The sequence below is a fragment of the Diuraphis noxia genome, unplaced genomic scaffold, assembly GCF_037042655.1.
Source record: "Diuraphis noxia isolate RWA-SAM2 unplaced genomic scaffold, SU_Dnox_SAM2 contig0005, whole genome shotgun sequence".
Classification (NCBI taxonomy): Eukaryota; Metazoa; Arthropoda; class Insecta; order Hemiptera; family Aphididae; genus Diuraphis; species Diuraphis noxia.
Genome location: NW_028301715.1, coordinates 26,002,489 through 26,015,215, shown reverse-complemented (window position 1 = coordinate 26,015,215; position 12,727 = coordinate 26,002,489). Strand labels below are relative to the sequence as shown.

Below are 12,727 nucleotides of genomic sequence, written 5' to 3'. Positions count from 1 at the left end.
AATAATTTGTGATCCTATTCCTATTAATTTTCATCTAAAGACCCACCCCCCAGCCAAATTTTTATATGTATGGCAGCTGCCATACATAAACATGGACTTCGGCGCCACTGCTTCACTTCTATAGCTTAATCGTGCAGTACTACCTTACTATCATACTGCATATATACGGATATGTAAGGGTTAAATGATATACTAGCCGTTAGGTACAATGTGAAAACTTAAAATAGTAATAACTTATTTACTCTAAGAATTGTTTTAAATATATACAATCCCTTCCAGCTGTGATGAAGTCATAAACTAAAGTTTATTTATGCAACTATGATATTTAATCTTTTGGTTTTGCTATAATTTAATGTAGTTTCCAATTAGTTAACATTTAATTCAAACTTCAGTGTCATCTTTGGTAGAATATGAATCTAGTTGGAGCAATCGACAGGTAAAAGTTGTTAAAAATAATTTACAAATTTTCACGATTTTCATAAATTATATAAAAATTCTAACTTCAGATACTCCTAAAACTGTTTTTAAATTTATGCTTGACTATTTATTTTTTTAATTTCCACTTACAAGTTACAACAGCTTATAGCCAACAACTTTTGCCTGAGTCAAAGGCATAAAACATCAATTACACATTATTGTATAATATATTAATATACTAATATAGAATTAAATTATTAGGTATGTTGTTATAGTAACATCGAAGATATTATTTTGCCTTTGGAGACAAAATATATTTATTTATTTTTTTTATTTAAAATTAAGCCGCAACAACAAAGATTATTGGCTGAAGTTAAATTTAACATATGGTGATAAAAGGAGGGATATTTATACAATTCAAGCTTGGGGTGTGAAGGTGTGTTTAGATTAGGTTATATAATTTAGATAATTTTAAAAAGGTAAATATCTTCTGAGTGTTGTCGGGGTCAGGACCAAGAGCTTCGTAGAGATTGTCAGCTAGTTTGAGGTTGACTCTAACAAAAATATATTTATTATATTTAGGTATGTTACATAGGTACATATAATCTGATTTCATAAGCCTCGTAGAGTACTATAATATTATGTTTATATTTATTAAATAAATATATATATATATATATACAGATAACAGATAGAATCATTAGAATCAATAAGTATCATTATTATAAATAGGTAAGTACCTTTAAGGCATCACACTTGATGAGTTGTTTAATATAATTTTAGCTAGACATTATATTATAGATACATATAGGTAGGTAGGTATAACTGTGTATGTACCTACAATGAACATGATTTTATAAACTATGTTTTTATAATAAATCTGTAATATTGTAATATAATAATATGTATGCTATGTCTATGTGTAAAATATATGTGTTATATTATAATTTTTTTATTATTTGTCTTATTTGAGAGCGCGAGTATATATTTTAAAATTAATAATATCATTAAAATAATTATAAATCCTATGCCATTATCCAAATTGTTTTAAACAAAAAGAAAACTATAACAACTATAAGTTATTCAATTTTTGTATATAATATACGATACATAAATATACATGTCAGTCCGTTGTGCAGCTATGTCCTATATAGAGTAGGTATTACAGGGATACTGTATGTAGGGGCGAGACCGTTTTCGACCAAAAACGTACCCTTCCCTTTTCGGCCGATTCACTTTTCGACCAAATTTAAAAAAGACTGATTCCCTTATTCCCTTTTCGGCCAAATCAAAAATTTATGATATAATATATGTAAAAAAAATAAAATAATTGCTGCTACATAATATAGTTTTTTATAAGTTGCATAAAATGTTGTAAAATAATAATACTTGTAAAAATACAATTCGCGACAAAATTATTTACAAAACGATATTAATTTTACACATACACTAAAAATGATTCCTATTATTTTATTTATTTAAATTTTGAAGGTTTTTCAAATCGAATTCAAATGTCTTGGTACTATTCAGTACCAACTTATACTTTTAATAATTTGTTAAAATTACATAATTTTAAGGGAATCAGTTTTTTTTAAATTTGGTCGAAAAGTGAATAGGCCGAAAAGGGAAGAGTACGTTTTTGGTCGAAAACGGCTATGCCCGTCATATGTTGCTAGGGTAATGCATCTATCTTTTCATCGCATCATATCATTACTATATGTATCACATTACAAAAAAAAAAAAAAAAAAAAAACACTTAACTGCATAATTAAATGAGTGGCATATTAATACATGTTTCACGCAGCTCGATGATTTTTAAAATTATACTAATGAGGAAAATGAAATGTTATATATACCTATTGAACATTGCATGAGATATAAGAGACATGAGATACTCTTTATGACTGACGGCTGTTCAACACATGCATACAATATAATGAATATATATAGTAGGAACATTATTATATAATATTTTGTCATATACAATTTCTGCGTGCGTAGAAGTGGATTGATATGAAGTTGAGAGCGGGAGACAGAGGAATTGCTGAAAGTTGTGATCGTCCTTCGGAATACAATTTGTATGCGGTGTCATTAACAATACAATATTATAGGTAGGTATATGCGTCTGATATGTAACAGTGAATACAAATTGTGAGTATATATATATATATATATATATATATATAATATTATATGTATAATATGTACATACATTTATACGTACCTATGTACACATAAGGGAGTTTACAAAAAATGTGTGTATAATTATGACGTGTTTTATATATGTATATAGGTACATTAGATATATATATATATCTAAATTGCCTAAATCTATTGTTACAGACCATGTATATATATATATATATATATATATGTACTGTAATATTGTATAGTATAACAATCACTGCAAAAAATAAATGTCAGCAAATTTGCTTGTATTGTAGGTATGTTAGATAATAGATATAAATTATTATTTATAATCTTCTTTTAATAATAAAAATAATATCTTCACTGTAGCTATTGCCTATTGTTCTGTATATTTATAAGATGCATGTCACACATATATAACATAAATAACCATATAGGTTCACATATAAACTTTATGACTTCAATATAATATAACATGTACATTGTACATTGTACATGGGTATATTATACATTTCCTATAGCTGCAGGTATGAATATACGATATATTGATGAAAGATGAAAGTAACAAAGTAATCAATAATCATCATTCATTTTCAGCGACCATTCGCAATTTTATTTTATATTATAACATTTAGTATTATATTATTATTGTTTGCAGCTGCCCGGAAGTCAATTTGCATTTAAATGCTGTTGTTGTGTAATATTATGTACAGGTGCATGTACAGACAGACCGGATGGACTAAAGAATATAGCCAAAGGAACTCAAATGTACGATTTCATTTCGTATAATATATTTTGTCAAAAGCGATAAATCGGATAAAACATATATTTTTTGGGGTAGATAGTTATAAATTCAAACGTAGGTACCTATAATACATTTTTATTATAAATATTAATTTATTGATTGTATTATGTTATAGGTATCATACACCTAAAACTAAAACTTTTATAGTAATATAATAAATAACAATACTTTATTAGCACTAGTTGAATTTTGATGTATTAATGGCATTGGGGTATTGCAACAATTGATAGTAAAAAGCGAAATTCATAACAGGACAACAGGTGGTTCATAGACCTTTACAAGGGGGAGGACCGTATGGCTGTATGGTGTATATGATTACACGGCGGTTCACATAATGGATTTTATTGAAATTTTATTGATGTGTATTTAATTTCATACAAAATTAAATACACATCAATAAAATATAGTTGTTTAATTGTTTTAATAATTTTTCAATTCAAATCAACTCACATGGTGTGTTAAGTTATAGAACAACTAAGTACAACTACTAAGTCACTGCTCAAAATATGGAAAACAATAACAAAAGAAAAGGTATTTATTTTAATTATAAGTTTCTGCCCTGTATTATTAAAGCAGTATTTATTTTGGGTATTCCATCCGGGCGGATCACAAATGGATTAGCCGCCGCCATCGCCCGGAGCTCGCGGCATCTGGCGGACCGTGGCGACAGGTGGTGCCAACTCAAGAAACTAAAATCTCGTGACGATGATGATAACGTCGTCGTCGCGTTAACTATTGCTTCTATCTCTATGTTATCGCCGTGAGACTAGACTATCGCTGCCGCGGCTCACACTACACGACTACGACTACACCACTGCCAGACTTCTAGAATTCAACTATATTATAGTAATAACATATAGATACGGATACTACAACAACTACGATTACAAGTACAACAGACGACGTGACCGCGAGACCGTGCTTTTTTTCGGGGCGGCGTTTTCCTCTCCGTTCCCGCGGCCCTCCCCAACCAAAGTCTGGCCTCCCGTCGACGACGACGACCGCGGTCGCAGTGGTCGCACTCATCGTGCAACCGTGTGTTGTGCGACTTCACTATTTCAGTATCAGTAGCGTAATAGCGTATCGGCCCGCTCACTCGTTTGTGTCGTCTACGGGTGTCTAAGTTGTGATTGTTGCGCGTCGTTTTTCCGCCTTTCATCGACGTTTTGTTTTTTTCCTCGGTGACAGCGGTTGATGACTACGCTGTACACCTTTAATTATTAAATAAATCCACGTACGACTCATGATTAACACCGCCTGTTGTGGTGTCTGAGTTGAGTTCGCAATTCGAAAACCTAGTTGTGTCGTCGTTTGTCCACGATCCGTACGCGATACGCGTCCGAAATGTCTGACAACCGTTCGTCGCAGCTGCCAGCGGTTATCTGACGAAGTCAGATGGAAAGTTGACCCCGAGGTGTGTGCTTGGCAGTCTGAGAAATGGAGTCCATCCGGAAATGGTTTTACAAGCCAAAGGTAATTGATGGTCTTGACTTTATTATGAATTATAGTATTTTTTTTTTATTCTATATTAGGCAGTTAAGTTTCTGCAACTTTATCGATCCTACTATTGATCCTGTTAACGTTTACTCAGTTGCTCACTGTAGGCACATTATAATATTGTAATAGATAGGTACCGGTGCCCATGTTTGTAAGTTCCCACAAACGCTATGTGCTATGTTTGTATTCTATATGTATAATATCTTTTACTACTGTAGCCATCCTACTACATCCAGAGAATCTCTTGTCATTTAGTTTACCTAGTATTGTAATCTGTTTTATCTTTTGAAGAAGTTATGATTGCCATCAATAAAGTGTATTTAGGAATAGCCTTTGTTTTTTATCAATCAAATAATATATCAAACTGTATTGTTGGTACTTAAATGTTATTTAAATATTTTGATGCTAAAAACAAATAATTTGAGAAGTTATTCTGTAACTTACTGTCAACTGATCAGCATAATTGTGGTTATTATACAATTTCCGAGACAATTCCACTGATGCAACACAATTGCCTTTTCCTAAGTCTTGTATATTATTAATGCATATTGATTAAATTCTTTGTAGTTAATTACCTATTTGTTATTATTTAATTAAGTACCAAGATATAGGTATGACTTAACTATTTTTATGTTTGGGATTTGGTGTTTTGAAACTAGTTCAAAAGTAATTCCATGATTTTTAACTGTTTTACAAAATGTACATTGCTTATAGGTAGTAGGTACCTATTGAACTCGGTGGCTGTATAAGTGTCAACACTTTTCCAATTTATAATCTCATGATTACATAAGCTCAATTAAAAAATGTGACAATTATGGTTATATCCAACATCGAATTTGGACGAGCAGTAGGCACAATAGGTACATATTTAGTACGACCATCATTGTTACATTTTTTAATTGAACTTATTATTTAATTATAAGATTCTATTCAAAAATAATTTAATATTATAGGCAAGTAGATCATTTTCCATTTTTCATTTTAAACTAGGTAAATCTGGTTTAATAAGTGGGTTTACTATTTTTTGTAGGTACTACTTCAAGTCACGCCAATAAGAAAGGACAAAAAATAACTTTTATGAGTAGACACCAAAATTTATATCCAAATGATTAATAATCTTAACTAACTATTGTAGATATATTATATGACTCATAAGTCATAATACCTAATATGATTTTTCTGTTTTTGTATTAAAATTTTAAACAAGTTAGGTACTTTACTTAACCACATAAATTTTTTTTTTATTTTCAGATATTTTCGTTCTTACTTTTTTATAAAAACTTTAAGCTTACCTAGATGTTTTTATTACAGAGATTAATATGTTATTATCTTGACCATTACCTATTAGCTATTATTAATTGCTGCAAAAATTCAAAATAATGGGAATTTTGTTAGTAGATATTTGATGTATCCATAGATATTTTATTATAATTTGTAGCATAAATCTACATGAAATTACCGAAATTACTTTAATATTACAATACTATTACTATTCAAGTAGGTTTCTAGTTCCTATTAACTAATTTTGATTTTTGAATAGGTAATAGTTAAATTAAAGTAGTTACATATCGTTAAATACATATGTTTTTGGTGTACGTATGTAGTCAGGTTGAATTTATACATATTAGTACCTAATTAATTAGATTCTAATAAAATAAAATTGACATAAAAAAGTGGTTTAGATTTTTGGGGGTTGATGACAAATTTATTTATATCTTGAAACACCTAAAAAACAGCCTGTTATCACTAGGCCTAGTTCAAGATAATACCACAGAATATTCTGTAATAATACTTAATTTAAAATATTGTTAACTTAGTATTGATATAGCTTACCTTATAACTTTTCTATCAACTACTTTAATTATACCATAGGTATCTTATATACCTAGATTTATTTTGAACTTAATATATTATCTTCAAACATTTATTGAACAAAAATATTTTGAATAATTTATAATCGCGTAGTGATTATTTATTATTAACAAGTGTTTTATAGAATGTGTGATAATTGTAAAAGTAGAAAAAATAATCCCAATTCTGATTTTTACTGCCTCTGTCCTTGTGGTAGCCCTGGTGTTGTCAGATTATATATTATAGGTAGTTGGAGTCCTTTTATAGCACTTGCTTAGGAAAAACTCAAATTTTTTATTCAAAATTTAAAACTGTAAATTAACATGAGTAATGTATTTATAAGTAATTATTTTTATTAAATTTATTAAAATATATATTCTAGTTTATGCCGAGGTATCCTCTAAAATTATTTAGTTGAAATAAAATATTTTTTTTATATAATCGGTCTTACGTTTATTATATTATATTATGGATGGATATAATATGTCACGCGTCCGAAATGTCTGACAACCGTTCGTCGCAGCTGCCAGCGGTTATCTGACGAAGTCAGATGGAAAGTTGACCCCGAGGTGTGTGCTTGGCAGTCTGAGAAATGGAGTCCATCCGGAAATGGTTTTACAAGCCAAAGGTAATTGATGGTCTTGACTTTATTATGAATTATAGTATTTTTTTTTTATTCTATATTAGGCAGTTAAGTTTCTGCAACTTTATCGATCCTACTATTGATCCTGTTAACGTTTACTCAGTTGCTCACTGTAGGCACATTATAATATTGTAATAGATAGGTACCGGTGCCCATGTTTGTAAGTTCCCACAAACGCTATGTGCTATGTTTGTATTCTATATGTATAATATCTTTTACTACTGTAGCCATCCTACTACATCCAGAGAATCTCTTGTCATTTAGTTTACCTAGTATTGTAATCTGTTTTATCTTTTGAAGAAGTTATGATTGCCATCAATAAAGTGTATTTAGGAATAGCCTTTGTTTTTTATCAATCAAATAATATATCAAACTGTATTGTTGGTACTTAAATGTTATTTAAATATTTTGATGCTAAAAACAAATAATTTGAGAAGTTATTCTGTAACTTACTGTCAACTGATCAGCATAATTGTGGTTATTATACAATTTCCGAGACAATTCCACTGATGCAACACAATTGCCTTTTCCTAAGTCTTGTATATTATTAATGCATATTGATTAAATTCTTTGTAGTTAATTACCTATTTGTTATTATTTAATTAAGTACCAAGATATAGGTATGACTTAACTATTTTTATGTTTGGGATTTGGTGTTTTGAAACTAGTTCAAAAGTAATTCCATGATTTTTAACTGTTTTACAAAATGTACATTGCTTATAGGTAGTAGGTACCTATTGAACTCGGTGGCTGTATAAGTGTCAACACTTTTCCAATTTATAATCTCATGATTACATAAGCTCAATTAAAAAATGTGACAATTATGGTTATATCCAACATCGAATTTGGACGAGCAGTAGGCACAATAGGTACATATTTAGTACGACCATCATTGTTACATTTTTTAATTGAACTTATTATTTAATTATAAGATTCTATTCAAAAATAATTTAATATTATAGGCAAGTAGATCATTTTCCATTTTTCATTTTAAACTAGGTAAATCTGGTTTAATAAGTGGGTTTACTATTTTTTGTAGGTACTACTTCAAGTCACGCCAATAAGAAAGGACAAAAAATAACTTTTATGAGTAGACACCAAAATTTATATCCAAATGATTAATAATCTTAACTAACTATTGTAGATATATTATATGACTCATAAGTCATAATACCTAATATGATTTTTCTGTTTTTGTATTAAAATTTTAAACAAGTTAGGTACTTTACTTAACCACATAAATTTTTTTTTTATTTTCAGATATTTTCGTTCTTACTTTTTTATAAAAACTTTAAGCTTACCTAGATGTTTTTATTACAGAGATTAATATGTTATTATCTTGACCATTACCTATTAGCTATTATTAATTGCTGCAAAAATTCAAAATAATGGGAATTTTGTTAGTAGATATTTGATGTATCCATAGATATTTTATTATAATTTGTAGCATAAATCTACATGAAATTACCGAAATTACTTTAATATTACAATACTATTACTATTCAAGTAGGTTTCTAGTTCCTATTAACTAATTTTGATTTTTGAATAGGTAATAGTTAAATTAAAGTAGTTACATATCGTTAAATACATATGTTTTTGGTGTACGTATGTAGTCAGGTTGAATTTATACATATTAGTACCTAATTAATTAGATTCTAATAAAATAAAATTGACATAAAAAAGTGGTTTAGATTTTTGGGGGTTGATGACAAATTTATTTATATCTTGAAACACCTAAAAAACAGCCTGTTATCACTAGGCCTAGTTCAAGATAATACCACAGAATATTCTGTAATAATACTTAATTTAAAATATTGTTAACTTAGTATTGATATAGCTTACCTTATAACTTTTCTATCAACTACTTTAATTATACCATAGGTATCTTATATACCTAGATTTATTTTGAACTTAATATATTATCTTCAAACATTTATTGAACAAAAATATTTTGAATAATTTATAATCGCGTAGTGATTATTTATTATTAACAAGTGTTTTATAGAATGTGTGATAATTGTAAAAGTAGAAAAAATAATCCCAATTCTGATTTTTACTGCCTCTGTCCTTGTGGTAGCCCTGGTGTTGTCAGATTATATATTATAGGTAGTTGGAGTCCTTTTATAGCACTTGCTTAGGAAAAACTCAAATTTTTTATTCAAAATTTAAAACTGTAAATTAACATGAGTAATGTATTTATAAGTAATTATTTTTATTAAATTTATTAAAATATATATTCTAGTTTATGCCGAGGTATCCTCTAAAATTATTTAGTTGAAATAAAATATTTTTTTTATATAATCGGTCTTACGTTTATTATATTATATTATGGATGGATATAATATGTTTAATAGATACATTCTAATATTATTATTAATAATTTTGTTTTATCTGAGATAAAAGGAAAAATAACAAAAGCATTTAGGTACTCACTACTCAAGCACAACTCGCCGTTTTCTTGATAATTTATTATGCCCGTTTTCATTTTTCAAAATCAATGACAACCTAAGAATTGGGTGTAATTGAGTGAAAACGAACTTTATGGTTTTTAGGAATAAATTGAGTTTAATATTATTAATCTAGCAGGTAATGGTTTCAAATATATTATCATTAATCTGCGAGATTTTTTCATCAGTCTTGCATAAACGTAAAACCTCGGGTAAAACTAAGCTTAAAATATGTCTCATAAAATAAAAAGCTTGGTTGGTTAGCTCTTACCAAAAATTGTCAAGGTTCTATTTTAAAAACGGATTTCTTGTTTGCATATATTCTCTAATTTATTTTGTCATTTATAGCCATTTCCTCAAAAATAATTAGGAAATTCGAAAAACTGTTTATTTTTTAAATTTGTGAAAAATTTGATGTGCCTTAGTTCTTGGACATAGGTAGTTTTGGAATTGCATATAATATTGATAGCACATTATAATTGATGAGGAAAGTTTAAACTATAGGTGTAGGATGTAGGTTACGTTAGGTTAGGTATCTACCTATTATTGATTTTAAATAATTCAAGTCCGTGCCTATTTGTATAGGTAAGTAATTAGTTGAAAGATCGCGCACATAATATTTCATGATTGGTATTATCAATAATTGTAAATTTTGTAGGTAGGTAGATATAAAATATTTTAGTATTCATGACTACTTAATTAATTTTCATCTTATTTTGTATGCTATTTTTAATTTGTTCCTTCGGGCGTCAAGCCTATATAGTTTAAACTTCCGACGTTTTAAACAAAATACATATTAAATACCCATCTAGATTTTGTTATACGACAATGTCCATAGACAACTATTATTCGTATTTAGACTTCTCTAAGTACGTATATATTTACTATAGATACCTTTCATACAAGGACAACAAACAACAGAAATAATAGCATCCTTGATCAAACCAATGTATTTAAATCAGAAATCCAATTAAAACCGTTAGGTAAAACTTTTTCTACAAGGAAATTACCTTGTATTTTTGTTTCTTCGTGTAATTTTAGATTAATAGGTGTGACAACTCTATTTTAAGTTGTAACAAAACAAAAAATTATAAAAGAATCAAAATATAATTTTACGTAGTTTCAATGTTGACATAATTATTAATTAGACCATAACTAAGTGGTTTACAGATATATTAGTCAAAATATCGTGAGATTTAAAATCAAAAAATATTTGTTTGTTTATCAACCATAATTTAATAATATCTGAATACGACACTCGATACCTCTGTATTGTTCGATAATTTAGTGATAAACGAGTGTTATGTTTTTTTAACCTTTCATTCCAAAAGGACTAGATCACTATGTTATTCCTTAAACTGTAGTATAATTATAACTTGTTCCATCTGTATTTACTTATATTTTCATAAACATATATCTGTTTAGTTATTCACTTTTTCTTAATGAAATTTGTTGATTTGAGGCAATATTATTTTAAATATTTACGAATTTAATTAGGTTCTTCTAACTTTTCTAAGTACCTACAAATGTTTTGTTGGTAATTATATTTTATTTATATATATATATATATATATACATACACATTATACACATTGATCGTACCAAGGTCGTCCCGAAGTTGAATGTAATACCTATAATCCTAATATAATGTAATATACGTATTATGTGTCTCTTGATGGAAGGAAAATCATGAGGCTATTTCAGTCAAATCTACGAGTTAGAGTAAATTTTTGTGTATTAATATTTAAATAGAATTCGTATAGGTATACCTACATTTTATTGCGGTTCCAATAGTAAAATCGCATTAGGAATAAATATCATAAATTTACGAATCTGAATGAAATAACTACATTTTTATTAATTGTTGTATAAAATTAAAATTAAGGGTGCTTCACCATAAAATATGATGACTTATGTTCTCTTGGTTCCTGGTCAGTTGTCACATCACTCACATTGAGTTAAAACCAGCTACTGTTATCTACATATATAAAAATTAAATGCTTGTTTACATAGTAGCTTTCATCCCACATATTTTTTTAAATATAAAACATGATAAGTAGTTTTTAAGTAGCATTAGAATAAAAAAACAAGTTATTCTATGAAATGCTGAAAGGTCAATAGGCTTTTTATCAAAAGTTTAGGAAACATAAATTTGTTATGTTTACACGAATTGATAAATAATTTATAAATTGGCACATATCTTAAATGGTTTTTTTTTTAAAGTTTGTTTTTATATTATACAGAAGTAAGTATCAGAAATTCAATATTAGTAATACGACTTGTCTTCACGATACTGTTTACTTGTTACAAAGAGAGTATCGAAGAATATAAAACATGTCACAATATACCAGTTTCGTATTTATGGTATTAGGGAGGGTTGGATAGATCCGCTCTGTTTTTTCAAGATATTATAACAGTTATATTAGAATACTTTTCGACGGTTTTTCTATTTTTGTAAACATAAAAGAAGAAATCGATGAATTTAATAAAAAATAATAATTCCTAAATACGCTTAAGCAATGCAATATAATGAATAGGTAAAGTTGGGTCTTTGGTATAGGCTTTGAAAAGTTACGGAGGTAACACTGTACCCAGAAAAAATATCTTCAAAAATTATTATTTGATATTATATATTATTGTGGTTGCGCAATATACATAATTAGCTAGGTATTACATTTAATAAGTTAGAGTTCATGGTTAAATAATATGTCTCTTATTTGTGACTTCATATTGTCATATTAGGCTATAGACAGTATACTCGTAGATCGGGGTATAGATATAATGGTTTATATCCTTATTATTCTCGAACTACCTACTAAAAAATGTATTTATGTATCATAAATAAATTAAAATCCTTGTAATGATGTTGGTGCATGTATTTGTAATTAAAATTATATTATGAGAAAATTTATAACATTT

At 28.0% G+C, this 12,727-nt stretch overlaps 1 protein-coding gene across 2 annotated transcripts in view; it reads left to right on the top strand.

The window, feature by feature from the left end:
- Nucleotides 1-4,157: 4,157 nt before the first annotated feature.
- Nucleotides 4,158-12,727, top strand: part of LOC107164065 (lateral signaling target protein 2 homolog) — a 29,415-nt gene continuing 20,845 nt past the window's right edge. The window contains exons 1-2 of one of the 2 annotated variants that reach the window (XM_089228500.1): nt 4,158-4,843; nt 7,242-7,346. In XM_089228500.1, coding sequence (XP_089084626.1) covers nt 7,311-7,346 — 36 coding nt within the window. In that variant the 5' untranslated portion in view covers nt 4,158-4,843; nt 7,242-7,310. Of the gene's footprint in view, nt 4,844-4,863; nt 7,347-12,727 lie in introns of those variants that run through there. The other variant, XM_089228501.1, reaches the window with a different exon arrangement.